General features: G+C 46.1%; 2 protein-coding genes across 7 annotated transcripts in view; both read left to right on the forward strand.

Moving 5' to 3' along the window:
* ZDHHC18 (zinc finger DHHC-type palmitoyltransferase 18) overlaps positions 1-10,359 on the forward strand; it is a 33,766-nt gene extending 23,407 nt beyond the window's left edge. For 2 of the 6 annotated variants that reach the window (XM_033157850.1, XM_033157849.1), the window contains exons 8-9: positions 1,590-1,689; positions 9,535-10,359. In XM_033157850.1, the coding sequence (XP_033013741.1) occupies positions 1,590-1,689; positions 9,535-9,768 (334 nt within the window). In that variant the 3' untranslated portion in view covers positions 9,769-10,359. Of the gene's footprint in view, positions 1-1,589; positions 2,897-5,348; positions 5,798-8,680; positions 8,868-9,534 lie in introns of those variants that run through there. The other 4 variants (XR_004427186.1, XM_033157851.1, XM_033157852.1 and 1 more) reach the window with 4 other exon arrangements.
* Positions 10,360-19,358: 8,999 nt separating this feature from the next.
* Positions 19,359-20,966, forward strand: SFN (stratifin). The gene has a single exon (XM_033157854.1). It carries the CDS (start codon positions 19,499-19,501, stop codon positions 20,237-20,239), a length of 741 nt encoding a protein of 246 aa, XP_033013745.1. The 5' UTR covers positions 19,359-19,498; the 3' UTR covers positions 20,240-20,966.
* Positions 20,967-22,618: the final 1,652 nt, after the last annotated feature.

Below are 22,618 nucleotides of genomic sequence, written 5' to 3' on the forward strand. Positions count from 1 at the left end.
TCAGATTAGGCTTGCCTCTTGGGAGTCTAAGAGGGTCCTTGATACTGTATGTTAGACAGTACAGCCTGACGGTGGTCGAATGAAATCAGTGAAATATAGTGAAAACTTTTTTATTGATTTAAATGTTTATATACTGCTATATCATAAAAATAGAGCAGTTTACAATAAGAGATTGTAATGCATGGGGCAGAGTGTGCTTTGGCAAACTCCTGTTGAACATGTCTGCAGTCCAAGAACTACAGTGGAACCTTGGTTCCCGAACTTAATCCACTCTGGGAATCTGTTTGACAGCTTCCTGCAGCCAATTAGAAGCCATAGAAGCTGTGCCAGGCGTTTGCAGCTTCTGATTGGCTGCAGCAGCTTCCAATCAGAAGCCACACCAGGCGTTCGGCTTCCAATTACTTCTGGTTTTTGTTCGTTCAGGAGCCGGAACGTTTGGCTGCCAAGGTGTTCGGGAGCCGAGGTTCCACTGTAGTTGAAGAGTTCTTCCAGCTCAGCTTATTTTTTACAGTTCCTTTTTGTGCCAGTTCTAAAAAGGTTTGCTGTAGATCTCTTAGGTGAGAGTCTCTGTCTGTAGAGTTGGAACAGATGCGGCTGTAACGTAGGGCCTGGCTATATACAATGGATTGTTTGGTATGTTTGGGATGGTAGCTAGAAGCATGTAGATATGTTTGTCGGTCAGTTGGTTTACGGTATAAGGTGGTGTCTATGTGCCAGTGTTATTGTGGATTCCTCAGCTCATATCTTCAATATATAGCACCTCCACATTGTTCCCTTTCTGAAACTACAATGGGCAGTGAGCCACTCTCATCATATGGGAGTCTGGCCTTTACAAAACGTACTCAGTATTTAGCTGTGATTTAACAGTACTTCCAGTAGACAGAACTCCATACCATCCAAACCACCTGCAAGAGACACACTAAGTGTTTGATGCGCCTTGGACTCTTCACTAACCCCTTCATGGATGGAGGAATTTATCTGCTTCAGGCCTCCTTGAAGGGAAAATTCAAGGTTTTTCTTTATGAATTCACCTAAATTTTTGACCACATGCCCTTGTATTCCTTTTAAAACATATTTATCATTGTTGTTTTAAAAACCAGGAAGAGTAACTACAAGTAAATATAACAAAGAAACATACTTTTCACCATCCAGTTACTCCCTAATGCAAATCTTGATCTCCCCACCCCAGGGGCCAACTTTGAAAGGTGGGCGGCACCACTCACCTCTCAATTATCTGACATCATAATGACATCACAGTTGGCACATGAGGAGGAGAGTGATCAACAGGACTGAACTTATGCACCAGCTGATGCACAAAGAGTCCCCTCCTTCTTTCTGTAGAGTTTGGGGGCATGAGAGTGTTCCTTGCAAGGAACTCACACATGCACTTGAACCAAGTGGGATTTAGGTTCTCTACCCCTGCGCTAATGCATAAATGATGCCCCTGATTTCATGTTTTTGATCCAAATGCAGATTGGAATTCCTTTCTCATCCACAAACATGCATTGACTGCTGCTGCTGCTGATTTGGTTTAGCATTGATTACCAGACGGATCCTCTGTTACTTGTTTTTCTTTTTCCCCACCGTAGCCTAATAGACAGAAGAGGATTTATCCAGGCGGATGCTGTGACCCCATCCACTCCTAAGAGTGAAATTCCTTCCTTTGGAACGAAATCTGATGCCAGCATGGTATGAACCAACCCTTAAGCAGTCCTATGCCTATGCCTACCTCCAGCCGGTGCCTCTCCTCCATTTTACCATTTCCTGGGCCCACGAAGGACAGCCTTGTAGGGCGGAGCCTCCAAAGTTCCTATTCAAAGCACATCCCATCGCCTTGTGCATTGATTTTTATTTGGTTTCATTTTTATACAGTGGAACTTAAATTGAACACTGTGGACTGCTGCAGTTAAGCCTTTAGACAGGGCCGTCTTTTCACAGGGGGAAAAGATTACTGGAGCCGCTTAGAGCAGAGAGTGCCTCTGGTTGGGAAATGCCAGCTTCTTGAAAGCCATCCATTCTCAGAGGGTCTTCTGCAGGGGTTGGTTGAAAAGGATGTAGTAACTTGCATGGAGTTAGTACAACAAAGCAGGGGGAAACCAAGGTATCATCTCTGAAGCTACACTCCAGGTTATTTTTGAACTTGCTTCTCGGTTAAGGTGGATCATTTCACATGAGGATCTCACCACAAAAGATAATTGGTGCTAGCCTAAGCTGTAAGGCAGAGAGCTGAACCATTTGAGGACACAGCACTCCATGCCCTGGCAGCAAGTGGTGCTTGCTGATCTGGTTTTCCTGGCTCCCACCGCTGGGAATGAAGGGGATGCAAACAGTTGAAGATCCCTAAGAAAGATCCTGAGCAGATCTACTTGATCAGCAGACAATGATTTCTCACTTTGGGAACTGACCAGGAGTTGTCCTTGTTCGTTTCAATTGCATGAGGGGAATGACAAGAGGATAAACACAGCCCAGTGAGGTTCTTTGTTTAATGGTTAGGGAAAAAAATGAAGCAAGCCAATCTGAGATTCTTAAGTGATGTGAATAGAGATGAGACATAGTTCATTGGTGTGCATATGGGTGAGAGAGCTATGATGGGGGTAGGGGAATCTGTACACAGGAGACCTGTTGACCAAAGGCTATTTTCAAAGAGGAATTTGGAGTGATATCTTCCTGCATACACTGTCCAAAAATAAGCTTGTTTCCTGTAGGAAGTTGAGGCCATTCACTTGGATTCTTAACCAGTCACATAAAGACCAATATAACATGATTCTTCTTTCTGGAGATCCTCTTACAGTGCCTCCCATCTTGTTCTGCTGAGTCCTTATGCATATAGGAAGGTTAAAATATGTTAGATACTTGAAATGTGTTTATTAAAAGCTGCTGGATATTTTTGCACATATTTTGTAGGTTTTTCTAAGGGTTTTTTAAAAAGTGACTTTTTACTATACATAAACCTGTGTCACAGGTTCTTGGAACCACGTTAGATATATAATTATTATTACAATGTTGGAATTTTTGTATCAAGTAATTTACATACACAGAGATCTCTAAGCCATTATTTTTTAGACTTCAACAGTCCATAGCAAAAGATGGGGAGTCCATAGGACACATGGCGGCTAGCTAGATTCTCCTTTCTTATCCCTATAGACCTGCAGAAACTAGGGTTTGTGGAAAACATGGGAGGCTCTCTGGTCTCAAAGGGACAAAAGGGGACATGAGCATGCCTTTCCCTGCATGGAAAGGACAAACATTGCATCTTTTGAAAAATAAAAATTTGCATACTTTTTTGTAGGAATTTGTGCTAATAGTTAGTGACTGAGTTAGCAGTTGGATAGTGAATGTCAGATCTTTCCTTCCAACTTCATTCATGCTGTTCAGGGCCATGTGTTACATCCATCAACACTTTTGAGTAGCACCACCCCATTCAGCAGAATGTCCTTGAGAGCGATCAGTTACAACAAACAGGCACCTGGCAGACTTCACTCACTGGCCACGTAGAGGATTCTTATAAGGGTTTCTCAGACGGGCAGCAAATTACCCAGCCCTGTAAAAAGGTATGTGTTTTGTGAAGAGCAAATTAGCACTCTCCATTAGTAAGAGTTAACTGACATATTGTGGTGGGAGTAGCCAACTGTGTGTCCTCAAGATGTTTTTGTACTACAACTCCTATCATTGCTAACCATTTATAGGGCTGTCTGGGGCTGATAGGAGTTGGACCTAGAGGTTCCTCATCCCACATTCCTTAACCCTGTTCTATGCTTCCCTTGCTTTTCTTATTAATTTTAATTGTTCAGACAGCATATTCCCATTCGAATGTGTTTGCCTGACAAATCAGGAGAGTTACAATGAGAAACCAAGAAGCTCATATAATCACTCCCCTTTCTAAAACTTAGGATTGCACTTAAGACAAGCTCAGGTACATACTGGACCAGGGCCATACTGGAACATTCTGCTGGTGTCTAAAGACTTCCATACCATTTCCCATTCAATCGGGTATGTGTCTGGAATACATGATACACACACATTTCTATAATAGGGCTGCTTGACCTGCATATTTATTTTGATAGGCAAAATTTGGCTTATTCATAGTGCAGATCTGAATGGTTTTGTAACTGATCGGCCTCTTGGAGAACCTCCGAGTATGACTTATTCCCCCAGGAGGTATGACAGGTCTTGCAATTCTTTTCTGCTAAATATAGGACCCCAAGAAACTATGGGTTTCCTAGCTAGTCCTCATCCTGACATCTGGATGCTATTGCAAAGGCTATTCCAAGTGTTGTGCTGGCTGATGCATGGGACAAGCACTTAAACTCATGTGCCATTTAGGCAAGTGCCAAATTCGTTTATATTAACAGTCTTGAACCTTGATGTTGAAGGCAGCAGTGCCCCCCAGTTGTGCCCTGCATCGTGCCAGAGATGTTGTCAGCCTGTGCTGTTCCCATCACAGCCGCATTAATAGTCTCATCTGTGAAGGGTGCATTTCCAAAGGATAGCCTTGCCAGCAAAGCAGTTTTGGTAGGCCATTGGAGCCCCAAAGGCTTCTGGAACTACCTGCTGAAAAGATAGCAGCTTTGCTTTCCAAGAGTTGATCTTATTTGGCAACACACTCATTTCTTGTACAACTTTTCAGGAACAGAATCAGAAGTGCAGGAGGGAGAGAAGATTCCTGGCTTCCATAAGCCAGGCACACTAATCATTGTCCGTCCTAGATTACCCTCTTATTTACAGAAGGGTGGCCTCATTCAGTTATCAGGGAAGGATCCTGTTCTTATTGAGGGAGAGCTCAGGCCACCCTCCAACACAATCATATTTGTATAGCTCAGGTGGGGAGGGAGGGGACAAGGACTTGTAGCAGTGTTACATCTGTGTGGGGGGTTTCTTTCATTATTTGCTTTTGTAATAAAAATTTTATTTTTAAAGAGCTGATTGCTTTGGATTTTGTGTTTGCATTTCCTTAATGCTAGATTTAAGAAGCTCAAGCTCAAGCTCCTTCCTATGGCAAGAAGCTGAGCTTGGGCAAATCACTGGAGGAAGAACATCTGCTGGTTAAGACGGTTGCCTGGATGCTGACACTAGAACCCAGCAGGCATAAAAGCAACTACTATGTGCTCTCATTGTGGTTGAGGATATACATGGGGGTGGGGATATGTGTACTATTAACTGCAGTGATTTAGTAGTGTAGAGTTTCACAGTAGCCATAACTTAAGCTGGCCTATCCCCGCACAAAGCACGTTATGCTACTGATGGAGGGCAACCATGCTCGCTCTTTCTCTCTTCCCCTTTCCCTCCCCCAATTCTACTTCCCCAAACCTGAGACTGCCACGGTGCATAATCTCTGGTGTCTTCTCTAGGAGGATGCCTGCCAGGACTTTGCCATATCTTGCACTGCCTGATGGGATAACCCCATCCCACAGGATGGGTTAGCACTGCTCTCTGAAGGTTAGCTGGTAAGAACGCATTGGTTTTTCCCCCCTCGCCCTCATCTGGTGAATCATCTCATTGTTGCCGCATGAATTGCTTCAAGCCTGGAGCCCATCTATCCCTCCAGTCTGTGTGGCTGTTCTCATTTTGTTGTGTGCCCTACAACCCATCCCACCAATAGCTTAAGCCACGTGAAAATCTGTGAGGCCTGTGTGACAGCAAGGTAGCCTTGAGGGATAGGTTAGGAGAATCTTGAGCAAATGAGATAGATGTTCACGGTACCTTCTAGTCTCGCCTCCCACGGCAGGACTCCCTGTGGCACTAAAACCATCATTACACATGTGGAAGTTTTCCAGGCAATCTTTTCAATGTGGTGGGAACATATTTTCACACAGTCTGTTTCTTGCCATGTATGGGCTACTGCATGATGCTTACCCCAGTGGATTTTGAGACTACACAGAAGGCAGGAAATGTCTTCACAGGCTTTTTTGGCAGGTCTTTACACTTCTGTATGATGGCTTGGAGGACTAAAAATGAAAATTACCTCCCATGTACTAGTTACTATCACGAAGTAGTCAAAAACTAGGCAGAAATGTATAGGTAATCTCTTGTTTGTGTAAATCAAGCTATAAATTAAGGTAGGATTGTGGTTGAGCCTAACAGATGTCATGAGTTATTTTCCAAAAGCTGGGACCAGTGAGGTGTTTAAGCCAGACCCCGGGGGGGGGGGTGTGTCCAAGTCCTAATACTGCCAACTCACTATTGCAACTAGTAGCAGATTGTTTTTATAGTAGGTTATCAGCTCAAACAATTTTGGGGTGCAGAACAAGGGATGATGTCCAGGATCATCAGCCTGCACCTACCTTGTTTTCATAAAGGATCTTTTTGTTCATGGCAGGTTAAGGTGGAGACAGGGTAGAAAATATCACCACTTAGCATTTATATATAATTTTATATATAGTATGTGAAGAGCTTCACATTATCTCTGTTTTTCTTATGACTACCCTGTTTGATCAGTCTTCTCCCTATATTTCAGGTGGGACTGAGGCTGTGTGTGGGTGATTTACCTAATAGACCCATTCTCACATTTGAGGTGACAATTGAACCAAGGACTTCTTGGTTTACAGCCCAGTCTCTTAACAAATACCCCAGCTGGTGTGCAGGGTATCCACACCCAAATTTTAGTGGAAAGCCAGAATCTAATCTGCTATCTTGGCTCTGCTCTTTTAATGGCTGTTGCCCCCACCCTCTCTGGTGCTCTCATTTTGTTGCCATCTCACGTCCTCCAAAATGAGGCTTAACCGTATCACATCTGTATGTGCATTGCTGGTAAGTAATTATGAGGATGCTTTGTTTGACAACAATTTTGAATAAGGTGTGCAGGTGCTCCAGAACTCAGCTTCTCATTTGATTCAAAAGAGTATATTGATGTATGGAAGTTCATTGTCTTAACTTTGGGAAGTTCTGAATGCTTACATTACAGATAGATGCCCTGAGGTCTTGAGATGGACTAAAAATGTGGATGTTCTGGAATAAGATATCTGGCAGCATTATCACTCACAAACAGTTTCATATTTTAATGTCTGTTTGCCTGGCTTGAATTGGTGCTGTTGCCCAGCCTCTAGGTTTATTTGTTGTGACTGTTTCATGACAAAAATAGTCATAGCTTCCCAAAGTCTTTGGTTTATATTAGGGGTGGGCAGGGAGAGGGGTCTGACTCTCGAGACTCTTACCAAGCCATCACACCCCTCGCCAGCAGTGCTTTGCACCCTTCCTTGAGTACCTTTGCCTTGAACTCTAATAATACTTTTCCACTTGCCTGGATGAAGGATAGTGTGTGTGACGTGTGTCGAAACAAGGCTGCTGTACAAAGGTAAAATTAACATTCATTGCTCCTTCTAGCCCTGGTCATTGCTGTCATTTGCCCCCCTGAAGCTTGCCTAGGGCTGAAAAACAGGTTCCCCACCCCTAGTTTATATGTTACCCTTGATGAGGAAATGCATGTTAACCACCCACCTGCCCACCTCACTTTCTCCTGTCTCCCATCAGCAATAACAAATCTGGAGAACCTTCCTTATATCTTGCTTCATCTTGCCTTCCCCACTCCCCATCACTCACAAAAGGGAGAAAGCTGTTGCTGCCCACTTGTCCTTGGCAAGAGCAGGCAAAAGGAGAAGCAGCTGGGGCAATGAGGGTTCTGCTAGCCGATAAAGTGAACTGCTTATGTGGGGCTTGCGGTGACAGTTCTCTCCTTGCTGGAGTGCTGGGCAGAGCAGAAGAAGACTGAGCTTTCCAGCCATCTGCCCGCATTCACTGCTAGGGAAAGGGTGGGAGACGGATTCCAAGTAGAACCCATCCCAGGCAAAATGCAACTTGCTTCCATCTGTTCCCCTGCAGCCTGTGTGCTCAGCAACCCAGCAAAGCCTCTCTTCACACCAGGGGCAGCCAACGTGGTGCCCACCAACAGCTGTTGGACTGTAGCTCCCATCACCCCTAAACATTAACCATGCCAATGGCAGGTTGGAATCCAACAACTTCTGCAGCTTCACATTGGCTATTTCCTACTTAATGACTGTTGCTGCGTTTACAGTATTATATGATGGGTGCAGTGTGAAATGAAGTTCCTAGTCATCCTGCTGAAAGTGGGCCGTGTACATGTCTGAACTGAAGAGTCCATCAAACGGTCCTTTACCACACTATTTCTAGTGCTGAGATGCACCGTTAACTTCAGGACACCTCTCTTCTGATGTGGCACCAGAGGCTTTAGCTAAAAGAGATGCCAAGGGAAGTGAATTAAGTGACTTGGGAGGCAACCTGACACACTTGGCTTCTGCCTGTATTTTGCTATCCAGACATTATGAGAAGGTCTTCTTTCCTTGCCTGTCCTTTTCTTACACTTGCATGCCCACATGAAACACTAATCAGGAACCTTTTTTTTTTTTGGTAATTACACTTAACTAATCAGGATTACTTTGAAATCCCTTTCTTCGGTAGTCTTGATATACCCAGCGGCTCCTTTTCCTGACATTTCTCACCTGAGCATTCATAAAGTCATCCTTACCAGAATGGCACTTGTTCCACATTTACCCAAACTGCACTAATTTCCCAGGATATTCGCCCTTCCTCCTCTTTAGCTTGCCTGAAGGCACCTACTCCTGTGAACACACCCTTTTTTCTGTCTCTGGTGTTTCCTTTTACTAATCCTCTCTCTTTCTCTCTCTCTCTCTTTCCCCTCCTTCCTGCACTGCTTGGGAACATCCAGTGTGTCCGGGGCACAAAAGAGATTTTGAGGACCCTCTGCGCCTCGTGGCAAAACCCAAGGCGACCCCAAGAGGCTCTGTCAAATATCTGAAAGTACAGCCATTGCCACCACCTGTGCCTCTCTACCCTCCAGGGCTATCTTATTATTATTATTTTTTAATATATCGCTGCATCTCTTCCCGTTTCACAGCAAGTATAGGGAGATGCCACATGCACAAGGAAAAAGCTACTCCAAACCCTCAGGGAGAGGTGCTCCTGCTGTCTGTAGGGTTCGAAGCTTAAAGCCATACATGCCACCTGCTGTGAGTGCAATAACGGGAGTTCCTATTTTTTTGTGGGTGGGGGGAAATGGACTCCAGCATCTAAGCACATCAAGGCCGGGGAGAGTTTTTATCTAGTCTTGCTCTGCAGAAAAGATGTCTCAAGGCTCCAGAGATTCTAGGAGATAATTGTGTTACTTTTCTAGTCAATTGAAGGCACCCACCTCTTATTTCCCCTCCGCCCCAATCTGCTTGTGGTGTCAAGAACTGATGTGGTGTCTTTAGCTGCAGCAGAGCAGGGCCCATTAAGCTGTGTTTGCACTAGCTGTTTAATGTGCTCCCACTTGATGCAGTTGGTCAAAACCTGCATCTGTTTGAATGCGACGTGGTGCATTAGAACTGTGAACCAATACCCAGGGCTCTGTGTGTCTGTGTGTGATGTGATATGATTCCACAGGAGCATTAAAAACAATTTTGTTTTAATGTGGTAATGGATGCAGAATTCCTGTTCCTGAGAATCATATGCTTTTTTTTTTCTTTAAAAAGGGCAAGTTCTAAACCTTAATTGTTACAAAGATATGCTTACTATGTGTAGGTGCTGTTTCTGCCGAAATTTCAAAGCCAGAAGGGTAGCAGACTTGGATTTCCAATGACTCAAGGTAGAGATTCGGTTCTCTATATCACCCTTCACTCCTTCCCATCACTGGTGAAAAAACAGAAATATGCAAATTTGTTAAATGATTATGTAAATAAGTCAACTTGCATAATTTATACACTGCGGAATTTAGCTTTTCATGATACAGAACTTTCTTTTCTTCTACCTTCTTAAGCACAGAGTGGTACACAGCCCTGCTATATAGGATGCTGTGCCTAACCTTTGTCTTGGGCTGCCCCACGAGGGTGAAAGCAGCCAGATCACCCCAGAGTGCAACCCTTCCCTGCTGAAATGCACAAATGTAGCTGATACGGCCTGCAAAGCAGGATTTTGCATAGGCTGTGGATTAGAAAACCCACATCTAAGCTGCTTATTCAAACTTTTGAGTGTTGGGGGAAGGTGCACACTCCTTGGGTGTAGTCAGATAGGAATTTGTACCTTCCGGCATTTTAACTTGCTAATAAGCTCACTTGTTTTTAGGATTCCTTTAGATCTATTTCCTCTCTTTCATCCTCCACACCAAAAATAAATAAATAAACCATTAACAGTATTTTGTAGTGCTTATCTAACAGTTCCTGTACAGAATTCCGCCTTGCCTCACCTTTTGCAGGTAGGTGAGGGCCAAGGAACAGGGTGGTTGGCAGGCGGCTCTATACAGAGAGCAAAACCAAACCCTTTCGGTTCCTTAAGTGTAGTTGTGTAGGGTTTGAAATTCAGTTATGCCTTTCACTTTTGTAACAATAAAATTTCTCCTATCTTACTCCATGACTGTCTGGTTTTTGCGTTTTAATTGATGGAAACATCCACTTTGCAGGGCTGTCCATTTTTCTTTGCTGCCTACTACTGTTGCAGTGCAGTACTGTATACACCTAACTCTGCCTGTGATCTTGCAATCACATGGTGTGATGTGGTGGACTGTGTTGCAAACAGCAAACTCTTTAGACTTAAATCTGCAAAGGCTAGATGGATAAATAGCTGGTACGAGGCAGCTTTGTATGATATTCTCTCTCTCTCTCTGTCACACACACACATCCCTTGCATTGTGTACCACAGAGCTGGGGAACTTGTGTCCCTCCATCTGTTGCCTGTCTCCAGCTCCCATCATCCCTGCTCATTGGCCAGGCTGGCTGGTGCTGATAGGGGCTGGAGTCTAGCAACATCTGCAGGCCCACAGGTTCCTCACCCCTACTTTACAATGTAGAGAGGCTCCTGCACAAATGAGAAAACATGGTACAGGAACTGACAGCTGTGGTGGATTTTTACACTACATGGAGCATTTTTATGGTACAAGCAAGACAATGTCACTCCATACTTATTAAGTCAGAAGTCTTTCTCAGACTCTAGGACAAAGACTAATGTCTGTTTTAGTAATGTACGGTTGGATAATCAAGAAAAATGAATGGAACCCGGATCTCCCTCTTTCATTTTTATTTAAACTTTGGAACAAGATAATCAGTACTTAGGTGTTAAAGAAGACTGCTGCTCTGGGTTGCATCTGCTCTCTACGTACTGAGACAGCCTACTTTACCTTTTTATTTTGCAGCATTTATGTTGCTGTATGTGCAAAAATTGGCTGGGGGGGAGGTAGAAATCTGGGAAGGATACTGGAAAGTTTGACAACCATTCTGTGTCAAGCTTTCTATGTTCAGGACCCCCTTCTCTGTATTTTTGTTCTGCTAGGTTTCCCCAGCCACTGGGCAGCTTCCAACAAAATATTAAAAATACATCAAAACATCAGTCATTAAAAACTTCCCTAAACATCTGACATCTGATGGGAGGGCGTTGCACAGACCAGGCACTACTACCAAGAAGGCCCTCTGCCTGGTTCCCTGTAGCTTCGCTTCTCCCAGTGAGGGAACTGCCAGAAGGCCCTCGGCGCTGGACCTCAGTGCCCAGGCTGAACGATGGGGGTGGAGACGTTCCTAAATGCAGCCCTGGCATTAGGTTGGAAAGTAGACAGCATGGGCACTTCTCTTGCATGATGGCAGCATGCTCTGTACTGTTTGGAACAAAGGCACAAAGACCCGCCCAGATGTCTGACATTCCAGCCTGTCAGTGAGTTTGAGCCTTTCCTCTCTAGCAGGGCTTCCCAAGCTGTGGTCTACAGCATGGCTGTGAAGAGTTCAAATTGTAATACAGTGAAATACAACATATGAAATAAAAGCAGCAAGAAAAATGCAATTAAAAGCAGTAACATACTGCACCTGTGCTCTGCATTTGCTAAAGTGGTTCACCCAGGCCCTCAGCAATTATCGAGTACTGGAGTCCATGGGGAGGAAGTGTGGGAACATCTAGTTATTTACAGCATAAAGTAAAAGTAAAAGTTGCTTATGGTTTAAAGTGTAACTCAGAGGTGGCTGGAGTGGCAAGGATAGTGGAGCGATGTTTATGGGCCAGAAGTCTTGTGCATATTTCAAACTTTGGGTTGCCTGAGGTTAAGCATGTGTTTCGTAGGGCAGGTGGGTTTTGAAGCCAGAGCCCAGTTGGTAGCATTTATCTCAACCCTATGGCAGCCTTTCAGGCCTCTGATTGGAAGGACACAAAGCTCTCTCTCTCTCACACACACACACACACAATAATTGCCAGTTAAGTCACTGCTGTCATCACAGCATGTGGAGGGAGACGAAAAGGCTCTAGGTTACTCCTCTGCCTTCGGAAGTCACTGTCCATGGAGGTTCAAATCTCTCATCTACTGTCTCTTAAAGCACACCCCCCCCGAAGAATCATTGTAACTATAGTTTATGCATCACAGCTACAATTCCCAGCATCCTTAACAAATGAGTGTTTTTATTTTTTGCGGAGAGATATGTGCTTTTTGAAATATGGCAACCCTAGGATATTGACTTACCTTACAGCAGAAATGGGTAGCCTGTTGCACTCCAGATACGTATAGCTGAATTACAATTCTCCATCATCCCTGAGCATTGCCCATGCAACCTGGGACTGGTAAGAGTTGGAGTTTAATAACATCTGGAGGGGCATGAGTTCCTCACAGAGGCTGCCCTTAGAGGCTTTGGATGTTCAAAAGCGCTTTACACATGCTAAGTATTGTTCCCTGATGTGGACAGCTGTTAGCCCTGAGAAGATGGAACATCTTTACACAGAGGTAATATACCTGCAGAGGTTCCTCCCCCAATTTTGTTGTTATTGTTTAGTCGTGTCCGACTCTTCATGACCCCATGGACCAGAGCACGCCAGGCACTCCTGTCTTCCACTGCCTCCCCCAGTTTGGTCGGACTCATGTTGGTAGCTTCGAGAACACTGTCAAACCATCTCATCCTCTGTCGTCCCCTTCTCCTTGTGCCCTCCATCTTTCCCAACATCAGAGTCTTTTCCAGGGAGTCTTCTCTTCTCATGAGGTGGCCAAAGTATTGGAGCCTCAGCTTCAGGATCTGTCCTTCCAGTGAGCACTCAGGGCTGATTTCTTTAAGGATGGATACATCCTGCTTTTAGGCTTTCGGGAGGCAGCAGGCTGACCATTGCTGGGAATGAGAGCAACAGCCATCTTATATGAGCTGAAAATGCTTCTCGGTGGTTTAGTCATGACATCAGTATGCTGACCAGCAGTAGGCAAACTCCCCTTAGATTCATAGCTGACTCAAGAATCATGAGCTTTCTTGGCGAGTGATTAGAAAACACTCATCTGTTTTCCAAGAGTTCTCACCTGGCTTGCAATGGCACATTTGCACTGATGGTACCACCCTCATGCTCATTAGATTGTGTTCTCTCCTGGGAATTGTATTCCAGCACCACCAATGCCAGAAAAACTGCTTGGAAATTCAACCTCCCAAACAAACATAGTCACAAACTTTGGGGACATTGCTAATGCCAGCAGAAGCACTGTGTTTGTCATGAAAAAGTGCCACACAAGCATATAATTAAGTGTACTGCGATTCTGCAATGTGATACAAGACACTCCCTTAAGAACCTGCAGGAATGTGAGGAGGTTGCAACTGTAGCTCAAGAACCACCTTAGTGCAGAATCTGATAACAGATTCCCACAAGATTATTTTGTTTTCCGGTGCTATTCCTTTCTGTAACATTTCTATTACCACCCTTCCTATAAAAGGCTGTGTACGATCAAGCAATGAAAACACAGGGACCCCTTGACAAGAAATGCAGCCCCTTCAAGTCCCAACAGCTTTGCTAGTTTGAGGAAAGAATTCACCGCTTCCGAACAGTTAAAATTTATTAGGATTGGAATCCTGGGGAAATGCCCCGTCCCTAAAACAGGCCAACTTCCTTGCACAACCAAATAGCAATATATGGATCTGAGTCAGACCCATGACCCATCATCTATATGGGCTGGCAGCAGATTTCTAGCTTTTCAGGCAGAGTGTCGTCATCCCCCTTCATCACTTGCTGCTTTTTCAACTGAAGAGGTCAGAAATTGAACCTGGGGCCTTCTGCATATAAATCAGGTGTTCTTGGCATACAGCATATAGCACTCTTCAAATACTTGGTGGGCTGTCTTACAGAAAAAAAGGCCAAGAGTCATTACCTGCTGTCACAGGTGTAGGGGGGAGCGCCGATACAGCTCCTTGCCAAGGGTGCAAGAGACCCTATGTTTGCCTCTGACCATCTGTAAAAGGCTGCTCTAGCTCTGGATCCCCTGCTTTGAGCAAAGGTTGCACCAAATGGTTCACAAGGCCCTCTCCTTCCTGTGCTCTAAAAGTGGACAGCCCTCCTACAGTGCTGGTTGGTGCCCGCTGTGATTGCCGGGGCTGAATATGGGGAGCCCAAACAGCAGATGGCACCAGAGCCAATGAGAGGCAGAGCCACCAGGTTCTGGTTTTGTCCCCATCCCATAGCTGTCAACTTTTCCCTTTTCTTGTGAGGAATCCTATTCGTAATAAGGGAATTTCCCTTTAAAAAGGGGGAAAGTTGACAGCTATGCCCCATCCTCCCAGCTGAGTTCTGCTAGAGCAAAACTGAGGCTGGGGAGGAGGACACCCCCTAGGCTTGCACAAAGTCAGGCAGGTGGGCTGGCTAAGACTAGAATGGAAGTTGTTGGGGCAGTACCCCATTTAGCCTAATGGATCCGATTCCACTATCCTGCTACAAGGCCCTTGTCTGGGTGTGTTCCAGGGCTCCTGACCCATTTTCCTCCCTCACCTTAGGAATCTCCCTGCACCACCCAGTCACTTGAGTTGAAAAGAAAAGTGCTGTCTGTGTCACTGTGCTAAGATGCTACGGGGGAGTTTTGCTCAGACCACATAACGTAGATCAGCAATGAGTCACCCCTGGTGGAACAATTCACCTTCTCAAGCTGGAGCAACTGAGCTATCAGCCGCACCCATCCTCTCCTCATGCTAGCCTGGGATGTATCACCCTAGGCTCAAAAAACACTCAGCAGTGCAAGGAATTTGTCATGCATTTGGGCTTTCTCCCGTCTGTCTTTTTGGCAGTGTCAGAAGAAATGAGAAGTCTTTCGGCAAGTGGCAACAGGTTTAGTTCTGAGAGTGAAACTTTTTCTGTACTTTCATGGAGACTAATGTGGAGCATGGCAAAGAAAAGAGGAGAATGTATGGGCAATGTTTGTTGAAGTCTCTTTGTAGCTATATAGAAGGTCCCAGGTTCGTTCCTCAGCATCCCCAAGCCGGTCTGTGAAAGACTTCTGTATGAAATCCCGGAGAGATGCTGCCAGTTAGTGTAGATCAGTGTACATGGTGTCCTTCATATGTTGCTGGACTATAACTCCCAGCATTCCTAGCCATTGGCTATACTGGCTAGTGCTAATGGGCATTGGAGTCCATCAGCATATGGAGGGCACCACATTGGCTACCCCTGCTGACTATATGTTACTTTATGTAGCCAGTGTATATGGCTGGATCCTGTGCAATGTTGTACACCATAGGCACCAACTCCTTAGGGCTGATGTGTCTTCAGCACCCTCCATATTGTTTAGCAGGGGCTCAGCCCCACTCCCAATACTGAGGGGGCAGAGGAGGCTGAGCGCTGAGCCAAATGTGGTGCAGTATCAGTGGCAGGCTCCTCTTGAGTGCGCAGGAGAGGAGGAGCTGTGGCCATTGACACTGTGTGGCACTGGGCTAGGCACTCAGCTGCTTCCTGATGCACATGCAACATTTGTGGTGGGGAAGAGAATGTGCTTTAAATAACCAGTAGACGCTCGTGTTGCAAACTTGATCCGTGCGGGAGGCACATTTGCAACCTGCAGCGTTCGCAACCTGCAGCGCCGTGTCTGCGCACGTGCTAGTCATGATTCGGTGCTTCTGCACATGTGCAAAGCGCGTTTTTAGTGTTTCTGCACATGCGTGAGCGCTAAAACCCAGAAGTAACCCGTTCCAGTACTTCTGGGTTTGGCGTGGTGCGCAACCCGAAAATGCGCAACCTGAAGCAGCCGTAACCCAAGGTATGACTGTACAGTGGCACCTCGGAAGTCTAACAGAATCTGTTCCGGAAGTCCATTCGACTTCCAAAATGTTCGGAAACTAAGGCACGGCTTCTGATTGGCTGCAGGAAGCTCCTGCAGCCAATCGGGAGCCGCAGAAGCCACGTCAGACGTTTGGGTTCCAAATAACGTTTGCAAACCGGAACACTCACTTCTGGGTTTGCGGCATGTGGGAGGCAAAACGTTTGACTCACAAGGCGTTCAGGATCCAAGGTACGACTGTATGGTGTATATGCAGCCCTGTTTAGAGGCAGCCCTGTTTAGAGAAGCTTTTAATGTGCGATATTTTAATGTATTTTGATTTTTGTTGGAAGCCACCCAGAGTGGCTGGGGAAATCCAGCCAGATGGGCGGGGTATAAATAATAAATATTAGTGATCTGAGTAGGGCCTCTCTCAAAATGCAGTGAGCCAGTTACAGTGGTACCTCGGTTCTCGAACGTAATCTGTTCCAAAAGACCATTTGAGTTCCAAAATATTCGAAAACTGGGGGGGGAAAGGGCTGTTCGCAAATTCAACTGAGAAAATTGAAAAACACATAGCGATGCCATTTGACTTCCAAGGTGCGTTTGAAAACAGAAGCATTTACTTCCAGTTTTTCAGTGTTCAGGTTCTGAAATGTTAGTCAACGGAGACATTCGAGAATCGAGGTACCACTGTATTCTGCTGCATTTTGGGGCCTCTCCTGGTGAGTTGGGCCTTGGACCTCAGTCCCAAAGTCCTTCCCTGACAGCAGCTGCAGTTGCTACCAGTCAGAGTAGACAGTACTGGGCTAGATGAACCAATACAGTGGACGCTCGGGTTGCGAACGTGATCTGTGCACGTGCGGGTCGTGATGTGGTGCCTCTGCGCGAGCGCCGAAACCTGGAAGTAACCCGGTTCCGGTATTTCCGGGTTTGGCGCGTCCATATCCCAAAAAGGTGCAACCCGCAGCGAGCGCAACCCGAGGTATGACTGTAATTTGATTGACTACAAGCAGCTTCCGAAGATAGGTGTGCGAGATCCTTGGCCTGTGATGATTTGTCGTGACTGATTCACATATGCCAATCATCACATGAGGTTGCAATCACCGAGTGTGAACAGATGCCACATCTGCACCACCTCTCCAAAGAGGAGTCCACTCCTCCCTGTCAAACTGCAAAGTGACTGTTAGGTGTGGCAGGTGCTTCTTGGAGATATCACAGAAAAAGAAAACCGACTCCAGCCAAAAAGCTTGACACCTCTGAGCTAAATCTTGATCTCATTAGGTGATTATCTGTATTATTGTCTTCCTATTAGCTGCAAGTCACTGAGCTAAGGAGATTTATGTTCTATCACATGCAGAGTTCCTTGAACTTGGATCCCTATGTAAACTTGAATAGCTGTGTTAAAAACAGAACAGTCAGGAGGCTGGGCTATTAGGGCAAATGGGACAGTGTCCCCACCAACCTCAGTCTGCCAATAAGCTTCCAGTGTCTTAGTCCTGTGCTGCCAGCCATGGCAGAGCTCAGCAGAGGGAGAAGCCCACCAGCCAAGTCTCAGGGGGGTACTTGCCTGGAGACAGAGTCCTCATACAAGGTCCAGTCCAGTCCTAAAGTCAGGAGTATCTTAGTTCACGCAGTCAAACAATCCAGGGGTCAAGAAAGCCAAGGGTCCAAGGTCACAAGAAGCAACAAGGTCTGCTGACTGAGGCTGGAAAGCCTGCTTGAGAAAGCTGGAGCCTGCTGGTTTCTCATCAGGAGCAAGAAGGCTGGTCAGCAGCAGGTGAAGTCACTTTGCCTTCTGCTCCTTCAGGCTGCTGATCAGCAGGTGAAGCTGACTCCTGGGCCCATAACATCGAGTGAGTTTCTCCCAAAGAGCATCAGCCTGGAGCTTCTCACCACTTGGAGAAGCGGGGTGAGCACAGCCATATTTGGCTATCAGCAAATTCTTGCAGGCAGCAGTGGGGTATGTGTCTGGTGGGAATATGCCATTTTGAGTTACAGGCAACTTAACATTTACGCAGGGGTTACATTCCAAGCCACCGTGCATTTAAGTGAAATCGCATATATTTGAAGCACCATTGAAAAAGCCTGCAAACACCCTGTTCTGCCCCCGCCCCTGTCCCTTTCTGTGATGTTTTGGGGTCATGTCCATGTTTGGCATGTTCCCGCACAGTTTGCACACACATATTGAACACACGTAAACTGCTCCATATAGCCAAGTATCATCTGCGCATGACTTGTCTCAAAGAATCCTGGGAACTCTAGTTTGTTATGGATGTTGCGAATTGCATCTCTGTAAGGAGTAAACTGTAGTTCTCACGATTCTTTGGGTGGAACAGTGTACTTTAAATGTATGATGTGTATGCAGCCTAAGGCACCTTCCAATGGTCTTATGTTCCTAAATAGTAAAGCTGTTCCTGGTTAGTACTGCTTCAGTTTGCAGGTGGCTTATTTCCCCCCATGTATTTGAATACTGCTCTTACCCCTCCCGCCCCCAGATAAAACCCCCACATACGCCAAACTTACGTGTCAGGAAGAAGGCCAAGTTTAATGTTTTCTGTGTGCGGGAGGGTGGAGTTGCTTTTGTTTAATGGCAGATTATCCAAACATGCACCCCTTCTCCTCTGCTGTGGTACATTTCAGGGAAAGCTTAATTTGTTAAAATAATTTACTATATATACTGCTCTCTAATTAAAAATGGCTCATGCAGCCATAAAATCACAATAAAAATCCAGTGTAAAACATCAATAAAACAAGAACAGTATATCAGCCACAGTAACCGCTGTGGACCTGTTCCATTGATCATATAAACTGGTCCCATGTTCGGAAGGGAGGCAATTTCACATAGTTAGTACTGGGTGTGTAGATGCCACACATTTAAAGCACACACAACAACTACAACAATTCTGGGAACTGCAGTTTACCCCCTCACAGGTCTAGGATTCCCAGCACACTTGGAAAAACTACAGTTCCCATGATTTTTTGAGAGGAGGAATGTGATTAGATATATGGTGTGTAGGCATACTGAAATCCCCTGGAAAATGCTGGCTAGCGAATGCTGGGGATGGATAGGGGTTAAGATTGGGACTTGTGGGTCAGGTTAGGTTTTTGTGCACTGCCCCCTGGAGGGGAACAGACACTCTTTTATTTGATCTCATGCTCTGTGGCCCATTTTTGTCCACTGATGCCTCTGTCAGGAGGACAAGTGATCTCTTGCCCAAGAGGTCTCAGGGTCTCTCTCTCTGTCTCTGTCTCTCTCTCTGCCTCCCTGGGCAGGTGAGCATTCATTCACCGTCTTGCTCAAAGAGTGAATCACTGCCACTTTCCTTTTAAGGAGAGGCTGCAGGAAAGGAAGTGGGGGAAGGGCAGCTCATTGAGCGCTTCTTCACCACGCCTTGTTCTTGCTCCAGGCTGAGACGCCAAAGCCAAAAGCCGATCCCGGCAGCTGAACTCAGCAGAGACTCTTGAGGGCTCTTCGAGTAGCTGCCTGATCTCTCTCCTTGCCCAGCACTCCCTTCCATTGCCCCCACGATGGCCAGGAACCACCAGGTGCAGAAAGCCAAGCTGGCTGAGCAGGCCGAGCGCTATGAGGACATGGCCGACTTCATGAAGGCAGTGGTGGAGGACGGAGCTGAACTCTCGAATGAGGAGCGCAACCTCCTCTCTGTCGCCTACAAGAACGTGGTCGGCTGCCAGAGGTCTGCCTGGAGGGTCATCTCCAGCATCGAGCACAAGACCGAGGAAGGCGACGACAAATCCCAGCTGGTCAACGAATACCGGGAGAAGATTGAGAAGGAGCTGAAGGATGTCTGCAACGTTGTCCTGGGGCTGCTGGACAAGCACCTCATCCAGAAAGCCGGCGACCCAGAGAGCAAAGTCTTCTACCTGAAGATGAAAGGTGACTATTTCCGCTACTTGGCCGAGGTGGCCACTGGGGATGACCGCAAGCAGATCATCGACAATGCACGGAAAGCTTACCAAGAGGCGATGGACATCAGCAAGAAGGAGATGCAGCCCACGAACCCTATCCGGCTGGGCCTCGCCCTCAACTTTTCAGTCTTCCACTATGAGATCGCCAATGCCCCAGAAGAGGCCATCAAGCTAGCCAAAACCACCTTTGACGAGGCCATGGGCGACCTCCACACGCTCAGCGAAGACTCCTACAAAGACAGCACCCTCATCATGCAGCTTCTCAGGGACAACCTCACATTATGGACCGCAGAGTGCTCAGGAGAAGAAGGGGGAGAGGCTGGTGAAGAGCCAAAGAACTGAACTTTGCAGACTGCAGAACGACGGTAACTCATTGTCTCCCCTGCATCCTCACTGTCTCTCTCCCAACGTCCCACTTTCCCAACCCATCCTATTTTTATAAGATTCATTTTCTCCAGCTCCTGGGAGCTCCAGCTGGATTTTGATAGCAAAAGGGGACTGATCCATGCGCAAATGGGACTTCAGCATTTACCTAACTCTCATGTGGCAGCTTTTTGGAGGGGCATTGCTATTTCCTGGCCTCTGTACTTCCTGGTATGTGACCTCTTCCTGCAACCCAGAGCTCCTTGCTTTGTATTAACTCTTGTATCTATCTGGTTAGCACCTGGTTAACACAAGAGTCTTCCTGACCTGTCATGGAGGACAGAGATATCTGAATGTATATGTGTGTATACATATATTTAGTGGAAGAAAGAATTTTTTTGTTTTGTTTTGTGTTGTAAAGTTGCCAAAGTAGCAGCTGAACAGAATTAAGCAAGAGTTGTCACCTTTGCTTCTCACGGCCCCCTTTAAAAAATAATAAATCTGCTGGGTTTTCTCACTCAGGGCATCCTGTTGTAAGAAGATGGAGGTGGTGGGCCTTTTCAGGGATAGCAGGGGGGCAGGACGGGGGGAACTCTTCTGAGAGGGTTAAGAATAGCAATCTCAAGAGGGGCTCTTGTTATCATGGTGTTACTGAGGTGGTTTTCTACAGTCTTCTTCCCCAATAAAAAGTTCACTTTCACACCTACCTTTTGTAGTTCTGGTCTTCACTTTCTTTCTCCCCGCACCCCGGACCCCCTGGGCAGTAGGAGGGGGAATGGGGTGGCACCCAGAGGGTTCCCTAACCCTTCTTGCTGGCATGCTGTGGGACGGGGAGAGAAGATCCAGGAAATGCGCAAGCCTAAGCAAAGTGTGCGGAAGACAGGTTGATGCACGTCAAGGCAGCTTTTCTGCTCCTCTGAAATCTGAGGCACTCCTGCAAGCTTCGGGGGAGGCGGGAGGAAAGGTTACGCCTGAAGGCAGAGCGGTGCAACCTGAAGATGAGGTTGAGCCTTATCTGGGAAAGAAAGAGGCCAGGGTGGAGTAGCAGAACCACCCTGGGGAGAGGCAGCCAGGGACAGGAATGGCTTTGATCTGGGCAGAAGAGGGAGGCTGCTGCTTACCTACCCAGGAGAAGAGCGTGCCCTTGCTTCTCTCTACCTGCCGCAAATGTTTCTCCCTAGTTTAGGTGACAGAGGAGACAGAGCTAATCCCACCAATGGGATCCCACCCACCCCCGCACACCACAAAAAAACGCTTCAGACTTTGGACATTCAGGTAAACGTTCCCCTTTGACTCATGTGCCAAGGACTCCCATTGCCATACAGAAAATTGGTGAGGAGGGCGCATGCCTTAGGGCAGGACCAAGGCTCAGTGGTACAGAGCATGTGTGTTGTGCACAGAAGGTCCTGGGTTCAATACTTGGCATTCACAGGTCGGGCTGGGAGAGAGATTTTGTCTGAATTTATGGTTGAATCCAATGCTAGTCCAGGCAAAGTAGACCCATTGATGTTAATGGATCCAAGTTACAGATACGGTACATTTATTTCAGTGAGTTTACTCTAGGTAGGACTAGCATTGGTGACAACCCAGAGTTCCTGTGCAGAGCACACACTGGCCTAACCAATTGGCCCCTCACAAAAATGAGAATGGGACCAATAATTTAACCAATATCCTTATGGGCTGAAAGTACGGCTGGCCAACTGCAATTCGACTTGCAGGTTTCAGCAGAAGAGGAATAGCTTTGTAGAACTTATGCATAGGGATGGGGAAGAAACACAATCCAATTCACATTTAAAAGCAAGCTTACCTAATTTATACTTTCTGAAACAATGTGTGAACCAAAACACAGCCATCCTATTAAATTTGCACTTCTGCAAATTTTGCTGTGGCAAGTTACGGTATACATGCAAAAATGCATTATATTTTGAGAAAATGCTTTGTATAAATGTGCATACAGTATTAGGCACCAAATTTGTACTAAAATGTTGACAATTTTTCACAAGGGCTTAAAAAAACCAACCAGTGCAAACTGATGTGTATAAGTAGGGAATTGAACTGACGGCTGGAAAAATGAGAAACTAAAAGACACCAAAGTTGAAATATCCACACATTCCTCATTATGTGCTATTAGCACTCACAAAGGAATCCTTGATAACCCCCCCCCCAAAAAAAATCCCACTATAATTCCCTGGAACACAATTTGAAAATCCCTGTCTGATAATTGTTCGTTCCGTCCTGTCCGACTCTTCGTGACCCCATGGACCAGAGCACACCAGGCACGCCTATCCTTCACTGCCTCCTGCAGTTTGGCCAAACTCATGTTAGTAGCTTTGAGAACACTGTCCAACCATCTCATCC

This window comes from Lacerta agilis, chromosome 8 (genome assembly GCF_009819535.1).
Source record: "Lacerta agilis isolate rLacAgi1 chromosome 8, rLacAgi1.pri, whole genome shotgun sequence".
Classification (NCBI taxonomy): Eukaryota; Metazoa; Chordata; class Lepidosauria; order Squamata; family Lacertidae; genus Lacerta; species Lacerta agilis.

What these genes read in the sequence shown, in the direction of transcription:
- SFN (XM_033157854.1), top strand. Translation starts at nt 19,499, where the DNA reads ATGGCCAGGAACCACCAGGTGCAGAAAGCCAAGCTGGCTGAGCAGGCC.